Here is a 24496-nt window from a genome sequence, read left to right as displayed (position 1 = left end):
TGTAAACCAGAGGGAACAAATATTTAGCATATCATGAATATAAATATTATATCATACTTTGGGATGAACACTGAAAATTTTAAACACGTCTCGCTTTCAAACCACGGAAAAAATACCCAAATAATACACGCAGGTATATTTTTAGCACGAATAATTAATTTATGAAATTCTACATGAAAAGTATGTTTATTCTGGTAACCTTTGCAGCAGGCGATGAAAGTTCACATTTTTCTTTGCACTACAAATCTACCACATATATAATGATGAAGAAAAAAAAAAAAAAAAAAATTAAAAAAAAAAAAAAATTAAATACAAAAAATAATTGTTCACACATAATGTTGAAAACAATAAAAGCCAAATTTTACATCATTTTTTTTTTTACATTAGACAATACAAAAGTACATAAGTAGACAACTCCCTACAAACCATAGAGTATTCAAAGCCACGGCTCACCAGCACACTAAACAAATCTAGTCTTGCTTCCGCTTGGCTCACGAGCTTTCCTACAGTATGGATTGTCGGGGACGTCTCTCTATGGCTTAAACATAGGTACATGGTCGACAATTTCTTGTCCATATTTACAACAATAGTTTTTTTTCTCTCTCTATTTTGTGCACTTCCAAATCCTGAGCTATATCATCCAGTGTCAGGATTTTCCTCTCGACTCATCCCGGCAGATCTCTCAACATCTACCGCCCCCATCGCAGTAAAACCGTCCTTTGGAGTAACACACGTTTTAGCACATGGAAATATTCTAATGTTTCTTGCGTCTTCTTTAAGCAACAAAACTTTTTTCCTGGAAAAAAAGTTTAGCGTTGATGTCTGATCTTGTCAGTTAACTTTTCTGTCTGTCGTCTGCTCGCACAACCTTCCGTAACATTTCCTCCATTAATTATTACTGGTAATTCATCTTGCTATCTAAGTGCAAAACGAGTCACCAGAGAGTCTCTTACCTTTTCTCTTTAGTTAAACCTTCTCCAAGACTTTCTGTAATACTATTAGTGGTGACATCCTTTTTTCCTCATGCGACAGATTCGAGTGCCGTTAGCTATTATGGTTTTTATCGATCAGAGCTATCTCCACAGAAAAGCAAAACTCGCTCTCGTATACAGGGCCCTCCGGCAGGGCCCGGGAGCATATATTTGTTGAGCTTTCTATGTGATGGTCACGCTTGACAATCCGCTTGGATGTACAGCTGGGCTTTCGCCTTTCCAGACATCCTCTCCACTCATTTCAAACCGCAAGTCTGCGACTGCACGGCTTGTAGAGATGGGACCAATGAAGGGTCTGCGAGGATTTGTTGCCTGTAGCGACTTTGACTTTGGCCTGGAGTATACTTCCATAGGTCGTTGTTCACACCCAGGGTGTCCATCCCTCGTACAACACTGACAGGTTGTCCAGGTTGGTGGCTTCCTTGATTACGAAGTCCACCTGGGCAACAGAAACACAGGTCAGTTGAGACAGCTACAGTAAAACATATTCTTAACGAAGCCTGGCTGACCTAAATTAGCAGTATTCATTGTAAATATATCCATATTTTGAAGTTAAATTTTTATATATACTGCTGGTGGTGACATTTTGGCATTATAAAGAGGTCTGATTTTCTGATTTTCTTTTCATAGTTTGAAATAATGTACTCTATGAAAAGGCAAACCTTTTAAGCAGCTATCAAAAGTAAAATACTGAACAATTCAACCATCGGCCATCTTGGATACTTTAAGAGACAAAGCTTACTGCTATTCACACAGAAATACAGGAAATCCACAAGCTTTATTTTGAAACTGACCTGTTCCGCCACAGACAAGCGTTTGTTAATGTCCGGGTCGCGCCCATCCAGTTTCATCTTGACCCGTCTCCACACACTGACTGCGTACGAGTTTCTCTCTTGGATGGCTTTGCCTGTCCTCGGGTCTCGTGACAACTTCTCTGGTTTCTTTGTGCTAACTGGCCCTGGAAACACCAAAAATGTCACTTGTAGATTATGTAGGAGATGGCGGTTTTATTTTTAATATGTACATCATTCACCTGAATTTTTTTATAATTTTGACAATTTTTGAAGGCAGTCAGGACTTCAACAGAGTAATTGTTTTTTTGTTAATATCATTTACTTCATATCCATGGATACATTTTAAGACACTATCAAAAGGTACAAGTGACATGAAGGGTCCCAGTCTAGGGGCTGTTTAGAGTGGTCTTATTAGTACCTACAGTAGACACTTACCCATGATCTAAGCGAGAGCCCCAGCCTGGGAGCTGTAGGGATGGGTATTGGTGAGACCTACATGCGAGACACTTACCCGTGATCTAAACGAGAGCCCCAGCCTGGGAGCTGTAGGGAGGAGTATTGGTGAGACCTACGACCTTTGGCGGACATATACCTGTGATCTTAGCGAGGGCCTCAGCCTGGGAGCTGTAGGGGGGGGTGATGGTGAGACCTACAGCCTTGGACAGACACTTACCTGTGATCTTAGCGAGGGACCCAGACTGGGAGCTGTAGGGAGGAGTATTGGTGAGAACTACGACCTTTGGCGGACATATACCTGGGATCGTAGCGAAGGCCCTAGCCTGGGAGCTGTAGGGATGGGGATTGGTGAGACTTACATGCGAGACACTTACCCGTGATCTAAACGAGAGCCCCAGCCTGGGAGCTGTAGGGAGGATTATTGGTGAGACCTACTACCTTTGGCGGACATATACCTGGGATCTTAGCGAGGGCCCCAGCCTGTGAGCTGTAGGGAGGGGTGATGGTGAGACCTACAGCCTTGGACAGACACTTACCTGTGATCTTAGCGAGGGCCCTAGCCTAGGAGCTGTAGGGAGGAGTATTGGTGAGACCTACGACCTTTGGCGGACATATACCTGGGATCGTAGCGAAGGCACTAGCCTGGAATCTGTAGGGAGGGGTATTGGTGAGCCCTACATGCGAGACACTTACCCGTGATCTAAACGAGAGCCCAAGCCTGGGAGCTGTAGGGATGGGGATTGGTGAGACTTACATGCGAGACACTTACCCGTGATCTAAACGAGAGCCCAAGCCTGGGAGCTGTAGGGAGGGGTATCGGTGAGACCTACAACCTTTGACGGCCACATACCTGCGATCTTAGCGAAGGCCGCAGCCTAGGAGCTGTAGGGAGGAGAATTGGTGAGACCTACGACCTTTGGCGGATATATACCTGTGATCTTAGCGGGGGCCCCAGCCTGGGAGCTGTAGGGAGGGGTGATGGTGAGACCTACGACCTAGGACAGACACTTACCTGTGATCTTAGCGAGGGCCCCAGCCTGGGAGCTGTAGGGAGGGGTGTTGCTCGTATCCCTCTGTGCCTGAATACTCTTCCTACATGGACTCGGCATGTCTCGCAGTTCTGATTTCTTCACCACTACATTAGCAAAAAGAATAGTTAATCGATACTTTTAAAATCAGTACTACCTGGTAATATTGAAATCTTTTATTTGATTTTTTTACCCTTTGACAAAATATAGACTGTCTGAATGGTTGGGTAAAATCAAGTTAACAGCAGTAAGTGGACATTATGTCACTGACTGGGTACATACACATAACCAAAAGTAGTCAGACATACTGAAGTTTTGTAATATTAACAAGTTGGCAGTATAGAGAGGTTTTACTGTACACGGCCTGTCTAATCACCAAACTTTGGCTGGGCGATAGTTGGCAGTATAGAGAGGTTTTACTGTACCCGGCCTGACTAATCACCAAACTTTGGCTGGGCGATAGTTGGCAGTATAGAGAGGTTTTACTGTACACGGCCTGACTAATCACCAAACTTTGGCTGGCCAATAGTTGGCAGTATAGAGAGGTTTTACTGTACCCGGCCTGACTAATCACCAAACTTTGGCTGGCCAATAGTTGGCAGTATAGAGAGGTGTTACTGTACCCGGCCTGACTACGTTACCTGACATGAAGTTGTAGTCCGCAGACTCCTGGTTATCCTCCAGGGATAACAAGGGCGGCGCTAGGTTGACAAGATCGTCGTAAATTCTGTAAGTACAAGGAAAACATATATCTCAACAAGACTCACCACTGGTGTATTTCTAACAATCTGAAACTAACTTGAAGGTGAAACATGGAAAACATGTATAGCCATGGGAATAAGGGAAGTTGCATGCTTTTATAAAGTCTGAGTTTGAATTCCAAATACATGTACTGTATTAAAGCGTACTTATTTTAGCACATTCAAATCTTTGTGCATTATTAACTTTTTTCAGACTGGCACTTTGATGAATTGGCGCATCCACAAAATATGAGATAGAAAGCAATGAAAAAGGACTTAAATTGGCACAATCATAACTTAACACAATATTAAAAGTGTGAAAAACACTTAAATTAGCAAACTGTTAAAATTTGTAGGTTTGTTCAGGGAAAGAGCCTCGATAACTTCTGTAAACTCTGGCCAAATCTCACTGCAATTTATGGCAATTAAATATGTTTAAACTAAACCAAGTTTTGAATCAGGAATAAATTAACCAAAATAAAAACAAGAGAAATGAATAGCACATTATATTACAGAAAGTTTGCAAAAGGAAGTTATGCAAATTATGTCTATTAGAGAGAGAAAAAAAACCAACAATATACACTACTTTCAAACAAATATTTCGAGTTGAGAGGGTTTGGGTGCGATCTAAAACGCTACGCTTTTGATCCATCGATCTCGACTAGAATTAATTCCTCTACTTACTGAGACACCTGAGTGATGAGGGAGTCGATGATGGAGTCTGCCTCGGCCATCCCCTCCTTCAGTACGTCCTCTGTGATGACGATCTTCAGAGCTGTGGTGAAATTCTCGGAGAAGTTTTTGTAGACGGACAAGTACTCGCGTACACTCCCTGCCACAGACAAGTCTCCCATGTCTTGTTCCTCTTGCTGAAATACAAAACAAGTCACTGAGATACACTGGCTAGGTATAAACCTTACAAGAAACTAGAAAATGGCTTCAAGCCAAAATTAAAGGCAGTCTGCTATAGTTACTGAGCAATTAGATCATACTGAACTTCAAAGGAAATTCATTTTTTTTTTTTTATCTAATTTTGATTGTTGAACAAATTAAGTTTGTACACATGGGTGTGAGATTCAGTAGTATTGAACTAAGACTTAAATAATATTTACAATCAGGTAGAATTTGAATGTAAAATATTTTATAATAGATTATTTAAAATAGAATATGTGCATACTTGGATTTAAACAGTTTACCATCAGATGGAAAACATCATAATACCATTAATCTCATGAATGAATCTGGATACAAGTTCTGGACGATACTGTTTTCTTGTCTCCCTCTAATGACTGGATAACATTGCTTTCCCCCCCTGGCAATGTCGGTCTGTACACTTGTCTTACCTTGGCCATAGACTTGAGTATGGTTCTGATTTCTGACATCAGTTTGTGGTGAGTACTCAGAATTCCGCGGATCGACAACGACTCCTTCTTGATGTTATCCTAGAAGCACAAGAAGTAACATATAGACCAGTCTTACCCAGAGTTCATTCACAACATAGCCTTTTAAATTCGCATAAATGTCATTCAATCTTAAAATTTAACATATCGTATAATATATCTTATTATTCTTAAATGTATAGGAGGCATACAGCAGTTTTCATTAGTCCGACTGGATTTTACGTCTGAGAGGACTCACCTTTGAGATATCCATTTCTTTTTTCAAGGTGTCGACTTCCTGTTTGAGCAGGGTGATCTGTTCAGTGATATCTTCATGACATTCCTGTAACCAGGTGTGGTTTGTCCTCTCCTCCTCACTTGGGGGCTGTAACATAATTATACAGAGTAATGTTTATGTGGTACGGTAAGTGTAACATGCACAGTTAACCTTTTCACCCCTATACAACTTTAGTAGACTCTACCATGCATTGATCTGGATGAGTCCATAATGGTCTACAGTGATGAAAGTAAATTTCAGAAGGTCGAAAATAAAAGACAATTCTGACATGTATATGAATACTGTAAAAGCATGTATTTTCATTAGGGTTAAATTTTGTTGTTTTTGTACGGGGACAAATCTATTGGGATTACAGAAAACGTCTGTAAAACATGAATGCCCCCTTGGCCCTGTGGTTGACCTATAAATAGCAAGTGACCTTGGTATTGACGTATTGACATTGGTACCCTGAAAATAAGAAATTCATCCCATGTATTTTCACACTTATCATGTATAAACTTTGACAAAAATCTGTTCAGAAATAAGTTGGTAAAGTCATGAAAATGATTTGGATCGCGATGGGACGAGAAGGGACGGACAGCAATTTCATTATATGCCCTTCCCCCAGCAAAATGGCAGAGGCATAAAAAGAGGAAAACTGTCCTCCTAGACACTTACATGATGTACATGTACAACATTATCGTTGGTAAATACTCGCTTACTCAGCGCGTAGTCAGCAGCTGGAACTCCTTAGCCGAGAACGTGGTCCAAGCACCGAATATCATAACATTTAAAAATCGCCTTGATAAGTTTTGGGACACTGGCGACAGAATGTTTACAATAACACCTGAGTGATGTCACATACATTATATTACATGTATATAATTATTATTTGAAGGACTGTGATCTGAATATAGAGGCAAATGTATATGCCTGCGTTCAGAATAATTTAAGTTAATCTAAGTTAAAAAAAAACTAGAATTATGTCAGTGTGACATTAAAGCCGCTCACCACTTTAAATTTAATTGCTTCAGTAACACTTTGAGCATCAATATCTACTATAATACCTCAGATATGTGTTCTGTATTCTGCTAATTGAAAATCAGGTCATGTGATGATGTTGCCTTTGGAATTTCCAAAATCAATCACCTCTTAAATGATGCTTTAAAAACATTTCTCCCTCTCCTCTTTTTTCACCCTCTTTTGTGACGCATTGTTGTAATTTTCATTAATTAGCATCCTCCAGTGATGTGACATGAGTATTTACGTGCAGAATGGCAATCGGTGAATGGGTAATAAAGAATAGGTGCATTTTGTGCTTGTGAAATGAAGGGTAATTAACAGTAGTGGGAAAACATGCATGGAGAAAAGAGATCGACATTGTACTCCTTTTTTTATTTTATTTTTATTCATATAAATAATAATTATTAATATATGTAGTGACTTTATTTACTGTCATTGAATATACAATTCATCACAAAATCTCACAAATGTTCTTATATTTGAATTATTTTTCTCAACGTAAAAGTTATGTCCCTTACACCGGATTGGATAATATATGACACGGCGCGAATCCTTGTCAAACATCAGCGGCAGTCGTGTCATGTTCTTAAATTGCTACATTTTCATAAATAAATACAACAGAAAAAGCATGCTGTATTACAGAAATGTTTGATAACCATACACAGTTCACATATCGTCTCGTCCGCGGTAGCAACAATGGTTAATTACCGTTATCAACCTAAGCACGATATGTCATATTACGTTTCCGTTTGAATCATCAAAATAGAGGTTATACTTCATCACTCATACGGTTTATAAGTATATATATTTACTTCTTCCTTGTACAAGTTAACAATATATAAAGAGCTAGACCGTACAGATAGCGTCAATGCTTGACAGTCTTCACATGTGCTTTCTCGAACCAGAGTCACGAAAACAAACACTCCAAACGCTCAAACCCAGTGCACGAATTTCACCACCACAACACTCGTAGAATGCACCGGAGATAAACATTTGTTTTCAGCAATTATTTAAAGTATGGATTATTATTTGGAGATGGATATCAGAAGACTTTATGTAACACAGGTGAGTGTCAGAGATTCTACTTTCTATTTTCAATAACGAAACTATATAGCGGAAGCATGCAAGACTGAATTATGCGCACGCACCCCGAGCGGAAGTGGGTCCGTCATTTCGTTCTCTGGACAGAATTAATAAGCTGCTCGGCTCTCGCCAAGAGCGGCTTAAAAATTATCAGTAGCTGCTGAATTAAGATTAAGAAGGTTTGACAATGTGTTTCCTACATTTGTAATGATACAGAGTGTAGGGATATTATAGGAGTTAAGATTGATTGACTGTAGTAAGTAGAGGCCAGGGTAAGTACGGGGTGTGAGGGTCAGGGGTGGTTTACCTTGGTGCTCATCAGCAGTATCTCCAGCTCTGTCACCGTACTGTCTGTGGACGCCGCTATCAAACAACTCTCGTTACACCTACAACCAGAAGTTCAACACATTATTAGATTTAAATCTAAATGTCTACTTTCTTTACTAAACTATATAAATGGACAATGAGACATTCAACACATTTATTAGATTTAAATCTAAATGTCTACTTTCTTTACGAAACTATATAAATGGACAATGAGACATTCAACACATTATTAGATTTAAATCTAAATGTCTGCTTTCTTTACGAAACTATATAAATGGACAATGAGACATTCAACACATTATTAGATTTAAATCTAAATGTCTGCTTTCTTTACGAAACTATATAAATGGACAATGAGACATTCAACACATTATTAGATTTAAATCTAAATGTCTGCTTTCTTTACGAAACTATATAAATGGACAATGAGACATTCAACACATTATTAGATTTAAATCTAAATGTCTGCTTTCTTTACGAAACTATATAAATGGACAATGAGACATTCAACACATTTCAATCTAAATATCCACTTTCTTTACATGTGTCAAATACATTTGAACTATTCTTCTCAAACTAAATTTTCTGATGGAAAAAATGGTCGTGTCAAATACATTTGAACTATTCTTCTCAAACTAAATTTTCTGATGGAAAAAAATTGTGAAAAAAATCAACCCGCTATATTATGGAATGCCTTACCTGTTGATGAGGTTGAGGAAATTGGTGTCGGAGGTGAGAGCCTCGGGGGTCCTGGTACGTAGAGCCTCAAGGTGAAGTATCCCCTGACACAAACTGACCACCTCCGTACACTGTTTACTCTCATCCTGTGTAACAACAACATATAGCACATCACTCCTTATATGACACGCTTCAAAACAACATGAAAAGTTACTGGTGCTGTTCAAGACTCTCAAAAATCCCATAAAAAAAGTTACACTTAAATTAGTTCAGTTTTCCGAATCAGCCATTCATCTGGTTTGTTTATGTGTCCCAGTAAGTCACCATCTAGATGTGGCTTACCCGGGATGAACAGTTCCTATAGCCCAGGGCAAATTTTCTTTTTTGCAACAAAACTTAGGACAAATTTCAAATTTCACCACATTTTCATAGAGGTGGTTTAACTCATTCACCCCTGAAATTTCATAATGAACTATTCCATCCTTTGAATTGGAGGATTTCAAATGTGTCTTAGGGGTTGAATGAGTTAAGAAATCCTTACATGAAACGTAGCATTCCTGATCATTTCAGAAGGTTGTAGGGATGCATTTGATAGTATTAATGTAACATTTCTACACAGCTGCATTATTTTTCTGGTGAGCATTTTTCTGCCTTTTTCTGTTACAATGTACCAGTATGAACTCTGACCTCGTATAGCTGTTTCCTGTAGGTGCTGTCCTCCTCAAACTGTTGAAGGATGAGGTTGAGCGAGGGGTTAGCTCCTGCGGCCCACTTAAGCCTCTGTATGATGCTGGCCTCCAGCTGGGCGTACCGCGCCTGGCACGAGCTGAAGCCGGTCTCCTGGCCCACCAACGACTGCATACACTAGAAACAGGCAAACAGAAGACAGATGACAGAGGGGGTGATTTGTGAACAAATACAATTAAAATTTAGTTATCTAAATCTTTCAGCTGTGTACATCTCTCAGTGGCATTATACAGTAAAACCTTGATGTGAAACTGCTTGTTTTATTTTCCACCTTGCTTACTGCCAACTTATTTCAATATCCCTGTTTTCGTGTTGTCTTGACTATTCCTTTATGTGTCCCCCTCAAGATAACACCAAACCTCTTTATAATGCCACAATTAAACTTGACAGCAGGTGACAGTATAACATGGTTTTACCATATATTATGTATCATATTTATTCCTCTTCCCCCACTAAACAGCGAATAGGACCTTCAACTCATTAAGGTACAGTTGAGATAGCCTCTTAGCTAGAATAGATTTGATAATATTTGAACAAATTTGTTAATCTACTTTAGACTTGTATCTAGATTCATTAGTATCTAATACCGGATTGGAAAGTTTTCAGGAAAATATGTTTATGATAACACCATGCTGACTCAAATAACTTATTCTGTATTAGCAATGTTCAACATTAACATACGGTATTCAAAATCGAAGTAAATTCATTTTTGGAAAGATTTAAAGATGACTCAGTAGTCAAAGAAATTTCCCCCTACGCATCTCCTTTGCATCAACATGTTAATGAAGCTCTTCTTTTTAATTTACAAGTTTCAATAGCAGCATAAAAATATTCTCAAAGCTATGTTTGTCAATTAGAAAAAATATCTCGAACCCAAATCGATCATTTCTTCCTGTGTACTGACCTTCCGCATCTCAGACATGACGGTGGAGCGGTTTGGAATGGCGAGAGTGTTGACATGGCGACCACCCTGTGAGAATGCGTCCTCGTGCAGCCAGAGTAGGCGTGTTAACTGGAGGTGGGCGCGCTGTAGACTTGCCTTCATGACCTCGATGTTGGAATCCAGGCGTCTGTTAGGACAACCATACACAGCATATAAAAACCAAATTTCGATTTGTATCTGCTAATAAGTCCATTCCTCAATCTTGAGTTGATTTTACAAGAGACCGTTTTAGGAAGTACACTTTTCTTGCATTGTACAGTGCTTAAATTTTGATGGGAATGGAGCTGAACGCAAAGTTTAAGTCAGTGAAGCAGAAAATATAGGTCACAGTGACCTAATGGATATATTGGTGTAGTACTCAAAATGTATCCACATATAATGTTTGATGAACGTTTGACTTAAATGGCATATTAATCAAACGCTTCAATCAATATAGCCCTGATTAATGGAAGCTTTACCTGGCCAGGTCATGCCTTCTCCAGGATGTGTCCAGTGTGTTGGTCAGTGCGCTGGCCTGGGTAAAGTGGAGGTGCTGGAACTGACCATTTCGGAGACAAACGTCCACAGCTTTCTTCCTCAAGTCTTCTAGCGGGACTTTCGACTCCGCGCCCACGTCCTTAAGGTCGATCTCTGCAGTCACATTCAAGCCCAGGGCATTCACAAATACACACACCAGGTAGCCGAGGATCTGGGACGGGAATCCGATCACCTGTTAACGGTCAAATGTTTAGGTCAAATGTTGATATCAACCAGGTCTAACAATAATAAAGACACATTTTCTTAATGCATATGAACACATAGTTTCTGAACATAAATGAAGACAATGACATACCTTCTCATCAGTGCTGATAAGAGGTATTTTCTGAGTACAAATGAAAGAAGTTTGGTGTATAAATGTCAAGAATGTGAGGTTTCAGACTATTGCAGATTAATGAAGTTCTGGTACATCAAGTGTATTATAGCTACAAACCTGTTTTCTGACATACTCGGCGATGAACTTCTTGATGGGTTTGGACAGTTGTTCATCATCAAAACAGTTACCTCCCTCTAATCCTGAAACGTAGAGATCACCCATTTATCATATTATTACAATAAACACATATAATACATACGGTTGTCAAATGTTTTTCCTGAGCCTGACGTTTTACCTTATGAAACATGTTGCTTGCATTGAAATGTCTTGAGACTTTGCCACTAAGCATATCTACAGAAATTTTACTATGAAATTCAAGGCCTTTTTAGGGCCTTTTTAGGGCCTTTTTCAGTAAAAACAAGGCCTTAAATCTCCTGCCATTTGCTAATGCTCACAAAAGAGACTCACCATACAAACACTTAACAACACTATAATCTATAACTGGGCAGCATCCAAAACATCTGGATAGGAGCCTGTAGCAATTTTTTAATTTTCTTGTAATTTCTAAATTCACATTTTATGAAAAACAGCAACACAAACCACCAAAATTAATGTACAACCATAATCACTTTTAGTCAAAATTAAAAGTAATTTTGACCCTTTAACCGTCAAGATATTTAGTTAAATTGTGGGGTTTTTAGAGCCAGTTTTTAAAATCTGACCAAAGGCTTACCTTGTAGATTGACGGCAAACTGGGTACACATGTGGAAGAACTCCCTCATGGCCTGAAGTCGTTTGATGAAGAAGAGACTGGACAGGTACCCCCTCGTACTCCGTGTGAAGGAAGACAGCTGACAAATTAAACAAAACAATCTTAAATTTTCAAAAATATGAACTCAATAGAACCTCATTCGTCCAAATTCTATTATACTCATTTTTACCTGTGTTGGGCAAGCAAGAGAGACGTAGGGTGCCTTAACTATAGAAAAGGCATAAAGCTTTTTCAAAGAATACTACTAATACGTTCATTTATGAAAATATTTCCTAAATATCAAATTATACCATATCAGACAGACGGTTGTACCTGCATTGACTTGCCCTCCCTGACAGCGTCGACCTTGCGCCAGACGTCTGGGACCTGAAGATAGTCCATCGCCTCCATCAGGTCGGAGAACTCGTGTTCCAGGCGGGTAAACAGACCGTTGAAGCCCATCAGTAGCATCTGCCCAGGGCTTAGCTCCTTGGAATCAACGTCTTGGCCCTCCAGTAGATCGTTGTACTGGAGTCGCATTCTCTTCACTGCTGTCATCATTTCCATGCTGTCATTCTGGAGATAAAACCATTGTTATCTATAAACCTCATTTACACTGACATCTTCTAAACAAGACTCCTTCAGGTTGTTTTTTACCACAGTGTTATCTGGTGTAAATTTTACACATTACCCAAATTTTTAAAACCAGAAAAAAAATCACCATTTTAAATAGATGCTGACTGGAGACAAAATCAAATCCTTGTTAAGAAACCACCTATGGATCTTAACTGAGATAGTTTCTTGCATTAATATATAGTTGAAGAGAAAATAGTGGTTTCTTAAGACAGAGAAGATTGCAAAATAAAGGTATCGGTGGTTTCTAGAGCAGATTGAAATGTAATTATCTGAATTGAATATGGAAAAAATATTAGGAACTGACACTGGCTATAGCCAAATTGAAACTAACATCAAAATGTAAATAGGCAGTAATATTGTCATTTTATTGAATGAATCTCCGTTGATTTATCATAATGTAACTGAGATTATTTTGTTAAAATATTCACTAGTGTTGAGCCCCCAATATTTTGTCTGCGATCATTCTAAAAACTTTTAATTTCCCCTCCCTTAGACCTCTGCTGTACAAACCTCCATCCCCATGATGGCGTTCCTGTGTAGGATCTCGAGCTGGGAGACCATTGTCTCCAGGGGGTGGCTGGCCTCGGCAAACATACGTTCCATGTCCTCCAGTGCGGAGCACACACTCGGTTCCGCACCTTGGATCGCCTTCAGCGCTTCGGGAAGGATGATCGTGCGGAAGTTCATGTTGAGCTCCTGCAGAGCTATGTAAACGTTGTGTGTGGACATCAGTGCCTGGTCGAGTGATTTGAAGTGTTCTAGACTGCCGACCTGTTACAGTAAAATGTCATGGTCACACTCAGTATACTGTGTAACAGAGCAATGGTACGTAACGATAGCCCATTACACAGTGTAACAATATATGGATTGCAGTTTGGTTGTGAAATGGTTTAAGTTCAAGCACAGTTAACAAATAATTTTACAGATTGATGTTAAATCTGAATTTTAATAAACATTATCCAAATAAGCTTGCTCGACATGATAACTTCCAAAATTGTACAAAATTGTTTTTAATTTATATTTCTGAAACTCGCTAGACTGATGCTCATCTTACATTTTTACTACAGAAAATGGTTCAAAATACACTGATTTACCATAACATCAAAACACTGTTTACATGTCAGACACAAGTTGCCCCCAACACTCGAGTGAGTTGAACCCGGGCCCACCAGCACAGCGGTGCTCAGACATGTTGAGACCTCACAGCCAACCAGTGCTGGTAGATGTACTACTATATACAACAGTCGTTCCGACAACAGTCCTCGGACAAGCCATCACTTACCAAGGTGTTAATCTTGAGCATGTCGATGTAATGCATGATATTGCTGCTCATGCTACACAGCTCGTCCAGGAACCAGTCTCCGTCGCGCGACGTAAGGTCCATCAGGCGGTCCCCAGCACCTGTACATCAGATCATTATTACGAGTAAGGATATATATCAACCAACTCCTTTTATACTCGGGAAATAAAACGGTGTATCATTTAAGATTTTACATACTATATACTGGGATATTTTTCGTTGCTGTTTATTTTTTGCCCTTTTTCGTCTGCTGTAATGAGGGAAAATTGTTCATTACAGCGAACATTAGTAAACAACATAATATGTATAGTAATTAAGTGTGAAGGGCTAACTTAACACTGGGCGAATATGGATTATTTTGGTGAAAAATAGACGAAAATGTCCTGGTATACAGTATACCGCCAATCATCAAAATCCATTCCATCTGTACACAGTCTTTATATACATTCTGATTTGGATATTACCCCACCAAAATACTTAGCATTTCCTTTCCACACCCCGAGACTTTCCACACCCCGAGACTTTCCACTTTTAAAGGAATGAAGCCGATACCACACACACAATTTAGCCGACCCAGATTTGAGCGGTGACCTACCTGCGGCGGCGCCCTCCATCTGGTTGTAGCGTTTATTGAGCGTACACAGGGCGGCGATGATCCATGCCATAAGACTACAGCATCCACTGGACCCATTCTCTGTAAACACAAACCTCCGTCATGAAAACATCCTAGTAACATCAGTAAACACTATGTAAACACTATTTTGTAAACATTATATGCTGTAATTATAACTAAAATGCTGACCTGTTAAGTAATTTATACTGGGCATCAACTTAAAAATGCGAGCCCATAAATAGTTTTTGTGACCAAATTTGAATAGAGAGAGTTTCTTCAAGATTGATCAAAATATATGATAGCTTCCAGAAGTCTTACAGAATAGAATTCGAGCAGCACTTGTCCGCCACACAAAACAGTACAGACGTAACCTTACAGAAACCATACCCAGCTTCTCTGGTGTACAGCTGGCATTACATGGATTGTAACCTCAAAAAATATGTTACACACCAATGAATGTCAAAAATATGACAACCAATCCTTAATTAATAATCAGAACTTATGTGTCTGGCTCCCTGGGCTTATTGTAGGATAAATACGGTACTAGTACCTACCCTGTACAAAACACTGGAGAGCCTTAGAGTTCTCCTCGATCTGGAGCTCCAGTACGCTGGTCTCCGTGGCCTCCGTACTCCGCCTCTCTATCAGCTGTAATGTAGTAGGACGAGGAAAAGTGATAAAGATAATGCCGTCACTGGGGCTCGAACCCGCGACCCTTGGCTCTCCAGCCCTATGCTCCGCCTTAATAAGCTAAAGGGAAGTTCCCTACAGCTGATGCTTGTAAGGCAACCTAATTAATCCACATCTTTTTACACTATTCCCCCCTTTTTTCAAACACCAACCCAGGTTCTTTGACTCCCCGCCAAGGATTCTCCTACCTTGAACGGGGAGGGTCAACGGCACCAATTTGTAGTAGGTCGAGGAATAGAGATAAAGATAGTGCCGTCACTGGGGCTCGAACCTGCGACCCTCATGGCTCTCCAGCCCGATGCTCTACAGCTAAACTAAAGGGAAATTCCCTACAGCTGACGCATGTAAGGCAACCTAATTAATGCACATCTTTTACAGTAACACAGAGCAGATCTGTTAGAACTGTCATAGACAAGACAGAATTATGATACAACATTAAAAATCATTAATATTAGGGTTCACCTCTATAAATGAAATCTACAGAGAAGAAAATAAGGTGCAAATAAAGATAAGTTGCTGTTAATATGATATCTTGGTTGGGTATTAATGAATTACATTATTTGAATTGAATTGAATTGAATTTACATACATAACATTGAATACCATGATTACATTATAATATCTGTTACACTATCTTAACATAAAAAACACAGGTATTTCCTTCTTCGTCTGACAAGGTGGAAACGTGACACAAATTTTTAAGTAGACAATCAACAATATACCAGTGTGTTACTTCTAAAGAGGCTTATCATGACTGAAGATGTGTTGACCGGCTCCGACAACAATCCTGAAAGATTGAAACTCGTGAAGACTCCTCTAAGAATTAATATATTCTGGGGTATGGTTGAATGACCACTCTACTTTTGTCTATAATCAATATTTTTGTCAAAACACTCCCACGACATATGCCAGATGCATTGCACTTTCATTTTTACTATTGGGTATGGAGGGCCTACCTTGACGATGCGGACGTTGATGTCAGCGCTGATGGCCTGAAGCTTGGTCTCCGTGTTCAGGATCAGCTGGATCTTGGCGGGTGATATGACTGGGTTTCCGTACAAGTCGTGGAACTCGCTAACAATATCTGTACATCTGTACAAACATACAACAACGACAGTGAGCGGAACACAAACATCACCTCATGTCATAATTTCAGCGATCGACTACTAAGTAATCGAGAAAACGTCTGTAAGACATGAATGCCTTCTTAGCCCAGTGGTTGACCTATAAATAGCAACTGTGACCTTAGCATTGATCTTGGGACCCTAAAATACAAGCTCATTCCAGGTATTCTCATTGTTGACCACACTTTTTTAAAATTTGATGAACATTTGTGAGAAATGAAGTTGGTCGAGTCATGACAAATTTGTTAAATGCAGGAAGACTTGCATTGATCAAGAACTGAAATATAATCACAGAGCTAACATACTTTATCAAACATGTGATGTCCTTAACCTAACTTTCATATATGGGTACTTGTATGGGTTTTTTAAAGCACATTGGAGTCCGGTGTAGAGGATCCTTCAGATCCTGTATTGGAAAAAAAACTTAACACATTTAAGAAATAACCATCAAATTTATAATAAATTTATAATTTTAAATTTATACCCCCCCCCCCCCCCCCCTAAATTCCCACGTTTTATGTTTCATAAATTCTCATATAAACTGATGACTTTCAAAGATTTTTTTGTCATAGAAACCTTAAAGGAATCATTGAGGGAAGGGCCTTAATTAGTTTTGAAAACTTTTGCCCAATACCAAGTTATTTCTGGCAATAGCAGTCTGACTAAAGTAATGAAATTAATATGAAAACAAAATCTTTACACTTTTTTGTGTGCGATTAATTTGCACAAAGGTTGGCCTCGTAAACAAATCTCACCTTTCACTTGCAAAGTCACACTTCAACTCCTGAAGCCAGCACAGGTAATGACATGTTCTGTTCTGCTCAGAAAAGGTTGTTCCAAACTAGCAACAGATAACAGGTTACAATAAGCAAAAGCACCATTTGTCCATTAACAACCTGGACTTCTAATTACAGAGTGTACAGTGAAACCTGCCTATCTGACCCCTGAGTATTCCGACAGCCTGTGTAACCCAACAGAATGCTGTAAACCCATTTCAAGGTGTGTTTTATGACATTCTGTCTAATCTGACGAATACGTTGTGCGATACAGGATGTCAGATATGTCAGGTATCACTGTACAAATTGAGGATGTTTTACTGCAATAAATGTCACGTCTAGAATAATTCATTTATCTGGTATCATTTGAATTGGAAAATCACAATTTGCAATTTCATATTTAACTGAAAAATAGCCTACGTTGTTTCCAGATGAAGGACAAGAGCTACCTTAACCATTGAAGCTATGAATATTTTTGGAGTTATCTCCCATAATTTCCTTCTAATAAGTATTATCTGACAAGTCATAATTAGCCGAGTGTTGTCAATGCATATTTCAATCTTTTCATCCATTTACTAAATTTATAACATCCATATCATAAATCATTCAAGATATTTCACAAGGTTTGTTTAGTGTGAAATTCTTTTGTAAAGGAGGTGCAGTTCACAGTAAGGTAGCATATAGCCTTAAATTGTCATTATTGTTTCAGAAGAATGATGTGACTGCGTCACCTGTGACACGATTTACAGTAAGGTAGGATATAGCCTTAAATTGTCATTATTGTTTCAGGAGAATGATGTGACTGACTCACCTGTAACACGATTTACAGTAAGGTAGGATATAGCCTTAAATTGTCATTATCGTTTCAGAAGAATGATGTGATTGACTCACCTGTGACACAATTTACAGTAAGGTAGGATATAGCCTTAAATTGTCATTATTGTTTCAGGAGAAGGATGAGATTGACTCACCTGTGACACGATTGTTGCGTAGGTGTGGAGGACGTCGATAGCGTGGTGGAGGTTTGATCTCTGTAGCTGCATGTAGCCGGTCATCTCCGTCTCCAGCTGTTCACACTGTGGACAATGGAAAATCTCAATATACCCGCAAGTAACATATACTCACAAAGTACATTAATCAAACTCATTGCCGTATTATACTATTTTTATCCTGAATCTTACACAAGATTTCCAGATACCCAAAATTTTTGTTTGAAATTCAAAAAGAAATCTGACTGGAATAGTGCTACTATATGTTTTGTATAATTTAATTCTGCTTAATTTTTTAATTTTTTAAATTTTTGTTGATGTTTTTTAAATGTTATTTGATGAGGACCTAAAGTCGCGGAAAACATATTTCAAAGATTTAATTATTTTCACATAGCTGTATTTATTTCTTATGAGAATTGTATCATTTTCATTTTACCTCTCATGAAAATTTGTGGAACACTTCAATGTACTGATCAAAAGTACTTAAAAAATCAAAGAAAATTCACCCCAACAAAAAGAAATGGTCTCCAAGTATTTTGGAAAATTATGTTCAGAATCCAATGAGGCTAACTTTTTTATTGTCACCTTGGCTGTCGGAAATGTACCTGTAAAACGATCTGGTTCTGACCCGCCCCCTGGAGGAATTCTGTCGCGGCAGCGAAGCTTGGAGCACCCAATCCGGGTGGGTTAGTGACATTAGCACACATCTTCTGGAAGCAGTGGCTCTGCAAGGTCTGGATGACATGCTGTGTGGGTACAAATAGGCACATATTAGGGAGGTATCGCTGACATGTTGTCCTCACCACTGAATGCAGGTTGATTCAGGGGACTGATCATATAATTACTACTTCAGTTAGAACTTTTTAACATGCACTACCTGTACTTCAGTAAGAACTTTAACATGCACTACCTGTACTTCAGTAAGAACTTTAACATGCACTACCTGTACTTCAGTAAGAACTTTAACATGCACTACCTGTACTTCAGTAAGAACTTTAACATGCACTACCTGTACTTCAGTAAGAACTTTAACATGCACTACCTGTACTTCAGTAAGAACTTTAACATGCACTACCTGTACTTCAGTAAGAACTTTAACATGCACTACCTGTACTTCAGTAAGAACTTTAACATGCACTACCTGTACTTCAGTAAGAACTTTAACATGCACTACCTGTACTTCAGTAAGAACTTTAACATGCACTACCTGTACTTCAGTAAGAACTTTAACATGCACTACCTGTACTTCAGTAAGAACTTTAACATGCACTACCTGTACTTCAGTAAGAACTTTAACATGCACTACCTGTCATAGCATTCGATCAACATGGCTTTGATTATACAGTATCATTTGTTAATAAATGATATGGAAATCCAATCTTGATTTCTTTTTTGTGGTGATGAAATAAATGTGAAGCCAGTTCTGTGATAAAAGAATCTGTTGATAATTGCATTCAAACTTTTACTCAATTACGATAGGGAAATAAGAACAGCATATGCAATTTGTTTTCGGTCTTGAGAAAAATCACAAAGTCTTCAGAACAAAGCAGGAAAACTGTACAGATTTATCAACAGGTCAATCGGTGTTTGGACCAGAAAACTGACATTTGTCTGTTTGCTTCACATCTATCACGTTAAAATAAACTTTTAGGTAAGGCAGGAAAACTGACCAGATTTATCAACTGGTCAATCGGTGTTTGGACCTGAAAACTGACATTTGTCTGTTTGCTTCACATCTATCACGTTAAAATAAACTTTAAGGTAAACTTTGGCCTATAGACTGCTCTGCTAGTGTACACACTGATGATATCTGTAACAGACCTTGTGCAGCTCCTGCCAGTGTGTGAACTCCTCGATCTTCTCCCTCATCACCTCGTTAACACTGTCCCTGGTCGTCTTCACCACCATGTATTCGTCATACCTGTACGAACAATAAATTTCTTTATTATCAGAAGATGCACAAATCTCATCATACAGTTCATCAAAATCAAATACTTCTCTATCAGATACATAGCTAGGAACATCATATAAAATGTGTTTCAGGAAAAGGGCGAAATATATGGATTTTACTCGAGAAGGGAATTTTTTGGTATCCCAGGTTATTTTTCCAACACGCTGATATTAATAACAATTAACAAATTATTTCAATTTAAACACATTAATATGTATTGATATCTTCCCCTGTTTCCACATCTATCTATGTCTAGACGATTTTAGGGCATCTCACTTCCGGTTCAGACAAACTAAAAACGATCGAAAACGGCTTGATCGTTTATCTTATAATATATTGGTTATTATAATATTTTTCTCTGGCAAACAGAATATCATAATAAGCGGGTTCCACTGTATATTTGTGTTTTCAGTTTAACAATATGAAAATATTAATATCTATCCAGCAATAATCCCATGCACCACTATTGCAGTTTAGTAGAAATGCCAACACATGCTACCTCCCTGTCCCCCAATAAGCCAAGCCTATCCCCCACGTTGGCTTATATTGCATCAAGCTAATGGACTCGATCAAGCCTGTCCTGATGGCTGTATGTGTATACTGACCTATCCTTGAGCGAGAACAGTGTACTACTGAGGTCGGTGAGAGCTTCACTCAGCAGCTCCTTTAAATCCTTCATGCTCTGTAGACTACTCAGATTGGTATAGTAAGCCTGGGCAATGCCCAGCCATCCCTGTACCTGTTGTTGTAGTTTGGGAAGGGCTGCTACCATCTCATCTCTATAAAATACACAATCAAACAGATGTCAAGTTTGAGTTATACAATGCCCATCATGTGTGTTCTGTTGTATTTACATTTGCAGTGTCATCATCGAGCAAGTTTTATTTGCCCCTACTTGTTCATTTACATCTGAGACGAGCTAGGTATGTTCAACTGACCTGTTTTTCTGCCACGAAGCCTTCATCTCGGCCATTCTGATAGCGAACATACTCGTGGTTATCTCCCTTTCCATCTCGTGTTTGGTCTGTCGGCCTTCCCCGGCATTGCTAAGTGCTGAGATTCCCCCACCGTAGAAAGCACCTGTATATCCCCCTTCGTTTCCTGTCGTCCAGTCGACTAGAGGATCGTAGACGAATGCCTCCAGTAGGGTGAGGAGTGTCTCGCGTCCCTTTCTCATCGTCTTCATCACATGTTCACTGGCGATACGGAATGTTCCCTGTAAAACAATGCAAATTTTCAATTAATTCTGCAGCTTTAAATTTGGCTGTTTATGAAAATTAGACACAAGCCAATGGAATTTATTAATAGAATATCTCCCCTAATTTTTATCAGTCCCCTACCGTTGTAACTGGGGGGACTATAGGTTTCCTCTCCGTCCGTCTGTGTACGTATGTACGTAACACCAATGTTTGTCAGCGCTCTAGCGGCTTCATTCCTTGACACTTCAACTTCACACAAATACAAAGGACCATAATATCTCGGACAAGTTCGAATTCAGGGTTGTTTGGTCAAGGTCAAGGTCACTGTTACTATTTTAAGAAAATCCTTGTCAGCGCTCTAGCAGCTTCATTCCTTTAGGGATTTTAATCAAACTTCACACAATTACAAAGGACCATAATATCTCGGACAAGTTTGAGTTTCAGGGTTGTTGGGTCAATGTCAAGGTCACCATTGCTATTTTTAGAAAATCCTTGTCAGCGCTCTAGCGCCTTTATTTCTTGAAGGATTTGATCAAATTCATACAGTTACAAAGGACCATAATATCTCGGACAAAATCGGGTTTCAGGGTAGTTTGGTTAAGGTCAAGGTCACGACTGCTATTTTTAGAAAATTCTTGTCAGCGCTTTAGCGGCTTCATTCCTTGATGGATTTGGATCAAACTTCACACAATTACAAAGGACAATAATATCTTTATATTCAGAGTTGTCAATCATTTTATTTTATATAATTCCTCTATCATAATACTAACATTACAATTTCTTGTATTATTATTACATTAAAATCAGTTATAAGCTAATTGTATACTTATCATTTTCCCAAATTAACCTCAAAGGGCACCATTTTTATAAATCATTACAGTGCAATAGGTAGCGGGGCCTAGGTTAATGTCATTCATTTGTACAAAATAAGTAACCTTCCACCCTAGTAAACTTTCGTGCAAACATCATGAATCTAAGGTTCATTTTCTGTAAAAGAGTTCTTGAAAATACAGAAGTTGTACCCAATTTGACCTCTGTGACATTAAAAGTAAATCCAGGAGATTTGATTAAGTTGCTGGCACTTCAAGGCATCATGCTACACACAGGACATATAGAATGACTTAGTCTTGTTGTTCTTTAGAAGAAAACCTTTCTGAAGCAGTTTACAAAGACCCCAGTAAACTTGAAAATGGTTCAAAGCAATTTATCTCATCAAATTGTACGGACAGATCGAGACCTTCAATCCACAAGTATCATGATAATCCTTTAGATAATTAGATTAAGTGCTCAAAAAAAAAGGTTCAACACAATCGACGTCTAATGAACAGAATAATGCTGCGAGCTTCTCTCCTTTTTTCTATACAACATGATTGTGAGAATCCATATAAACAAATTGGAGCAGCTGACAAATGAATCCTATTTAATGTAATTGCCATCTTGAACAATATGGAGTTACTGTTGTCAAGGTAATCTATAAACTCACAGCCATGCTTTAAGCCATGCAACTCTATTTCCATTTATTATTATCGTTTTTGTTCCTGACCAATTAAAGTAAAAATAGCAGAGATCATGACATTCAGATATATCAGTCAGGGCCTCCAAGAAAGCTGGGTCCACGTCCCGAGGCTGGGTACGTTGGTGCTCAGTACGTATGTGATCATTTCGGGGGTATGATTGTGGCGCGCTGGGCGTCATCGTAGCAGAACGCTTTCACAGTAGCTCCAATTTGAGCCAACCTGTTTGCCGTGGGTTGCATCTCGTATTCCTGGGGGAAGAAGATCCTGGGAGCAGAGTCGGAATCACTGTCAAACTCTTGATAGGAAGGAGACATGATCCGATATTCTGCAACATACTGCTTTGGCTTTGGACTCTGGGTAGACGAGAGGTGATATGGGCCCTCTATCACCAATCGGCTGGTCACGCCGAGCCCTTGGTTTACATACTCCCAATAAGGCGGTGGCTTAGGGTCAATCGCGAGAGTATGCTCTTTCAAATAGTATGTATATTCTTACGAGTATACTATTCTATGTATCTCCGACACTTGGCGCTGGATATCCGCGTCACACCAGTGTCCCCTTGTTGGGCTCCGTGGCGGGGGGGGGCATAGATCGTGAAACAAACAAATATACACATGGGGAAAGATAAAAACCACCAAAATGACGGACATAACAAAATCAGGAACGATGAACCTAGCTCAAAAACAACACAAAACGCAACACAGAACACCCAGTTCCCGCGATTCCTTGTGATGACCTCCACACAGAGTGGTAAAACAACAGCCGCGTTGTCGCCACTTCTGTTGAGGAAGGGCATCCAGGGAATCGCAGGGGATGTGAAATCTGTTAAGCCATTGGGATCGGGCGATCTCCTTATAGAGGTTTATCGCCAACAACAGGCGATGAACCTACTGGGAACAACCAGTTTTGCCGGCATCGGTGTCAGTGTGAAACCACACTCATCACTTAATTGCAGCAAGGGGGTAATCAGGTGCCCAGCCTTGCGCAATGACACCGATGAAGACATACTGGCATATTTCCAGGAGGAGAGCGTCCCGGTCTCTGAGGTGAGGCGGATGGTGATCAGGAGAAACAATGATACAATCAAAACAAACACCTTCATCATCACTTTTTCAACGCCAACACTACCCCAAATACTAACAATCGGATACCAGAGGTACAACGTTTCCGTCTACATCCCAAATCCATTGCGATGCCGAAACTGTCAGAAGTACGGTCATCACGAAAAGCGATGTAGACGAAAATCGATCTGCCAGTATTGTGGCCGTGAGGGTCACACCGAGCAAAATGACTGTGACATCGCCAACCTGCGCTGTGTCAACTGTGAGGGGAAGCACGCTGCCTCTTCTCGCGACTGCCCTACCTGGAGCCAGGAGAGGGAGATATTACGGGTTAAATATACCCGAGGTGTCTCTTTCCCCGAGGCCAGGAGGATAGTCGGGAGTGCAGACATTGCTACACCCTCTTACGCACAAGTGACTCGAGGCAAGGCGCCGGTTGACAGTGTCACGGTCAAGGATGCTTCGGTTCAAGTTTCTGAAGACATACCTGCCTGGGGCTCACAAGTCCCAGACATGGCTGGTCAACAGAACTTGAAAATCCTCACGGGGGACCCATCCCGTTTCACGAC

The 24496-nt window shown here is 39.5% G+C and overlaps 1 protein-coding gene across 1 annotated transcript in view; it reads right to left on the bottom strand.

Moving 5' to 3' along the window:
- Positions 1 to 312: 312 nt before the first annotated feature.
- LOC110467006 (serine/threonine-protein kinase SMG1-like) overlaps positions 313 to 24496 on the bottom strand; it is a 93606-nt gene continuing 69422 nt past the window's right edge. Inside the window, exons 49-74 of the mRNA XM_021523863.1 lie at positions 21089 to 21366; positions 20756 to 20929; positions 20021 to 20120; positions 18805 to 18945; positions 18182 to 18286; positions 17190 to 17275; positions 16267 to 16402; positions 15175 to 15268; positions 14603 to 14701; positions 13990 to 14108; positions 13218 to 13478; positions 12405 to 12647; positions 12054 to 12171; positions 11438 to 11520; positions 10926 to 11176; positions 10429 to 10594; positions 9465 to 9641; positions 8799 to 8923; positions 8080 to 8158; positions 5649 to 5774; positions 5354 to 5452; positions 4695 to 4879; positions 3912 to 3997; positions 3255 to 3377; positions 1787 to 1950; positions 313 to 1431 (exon numbers count right to left, since the gene is read on the bottom strand). Of these exons, the coding sequence (XP_021379538.1) occupies positions 1354 to 1431; positions 1787 to 1950; positions 3255 to 3377; positions 3912 to 3997; positions 4695 to 4879; positions 5354 to 5452; positions 5649 to 5774; positions 8080 to 8158; positions 8799 to 8923; positions 9465 to 9641; positions 10429 to 10594; positions 10926 to 11176; positions 11438 to 11520; positions 12054 to 12171; positions 12405 to 12647; positions 13218 to 13478; positions 13990 to 14108; positions 14603 to 14701; positions 15175 to 15268; positions 16267 to 16402; positions 17190 to 17275; positions 18182 to 18286; positions 18805 to 18945; positions 20021 to 20120; positions 20756 to 20929; positions 21089 to 21366 (3696 nt within the window). The 3' untranslated portion in view covers positions 313 to 1353. The remainder of the gene's footprint in view (positions 1432 to 1786; positions 1951 to 3254; positions 3378 to 3911; positions 3998 to 4694; positions 4880 to 5353; positions 5453 to 5648; positions 5775 to 8079; positions 8159 to 8798; positions 8924 to 9464; positions 9642 to 10428; positions 10595 to 10925; positions 11177 to 11437; positions 11521 to 12053; positions 12172 to 12404; positions 12648 to 13217; positions 13479 to 13989; positions 14109 to 14602; positions 14702 to 15174; positions 15269 to 16266; positions 16403 to 17189; positions 17276 to 18181; positions 18287 to 18804; positions 18946 to 20020; positions 20121 to 20755; positions 20930 to 21088; positions 21367 to 24496) is intronic.

The sequence above is a fragment of the Mizuhopecten yessoensis genome, unplaced genomic scaffold (genome assembly GCF_002113885.1).
Source record: "Mizuhopecten yessoensis strain PY_sf001 unplaced genomic scaffold, ASM211388v2 scaffold11153, whole genome shotgun sequence".
Taxonomy (NCBI): domain Eukaryota; kingdom Metazoa; phylum Mollusca; class Bivalvia; order Pectinida; family Pectinidae; genus Mizuhopecten; species Mizuhopecten yessoensis.
This window is presented reverse-complemented; position numbering and strand designations above follow the sequence as displayed.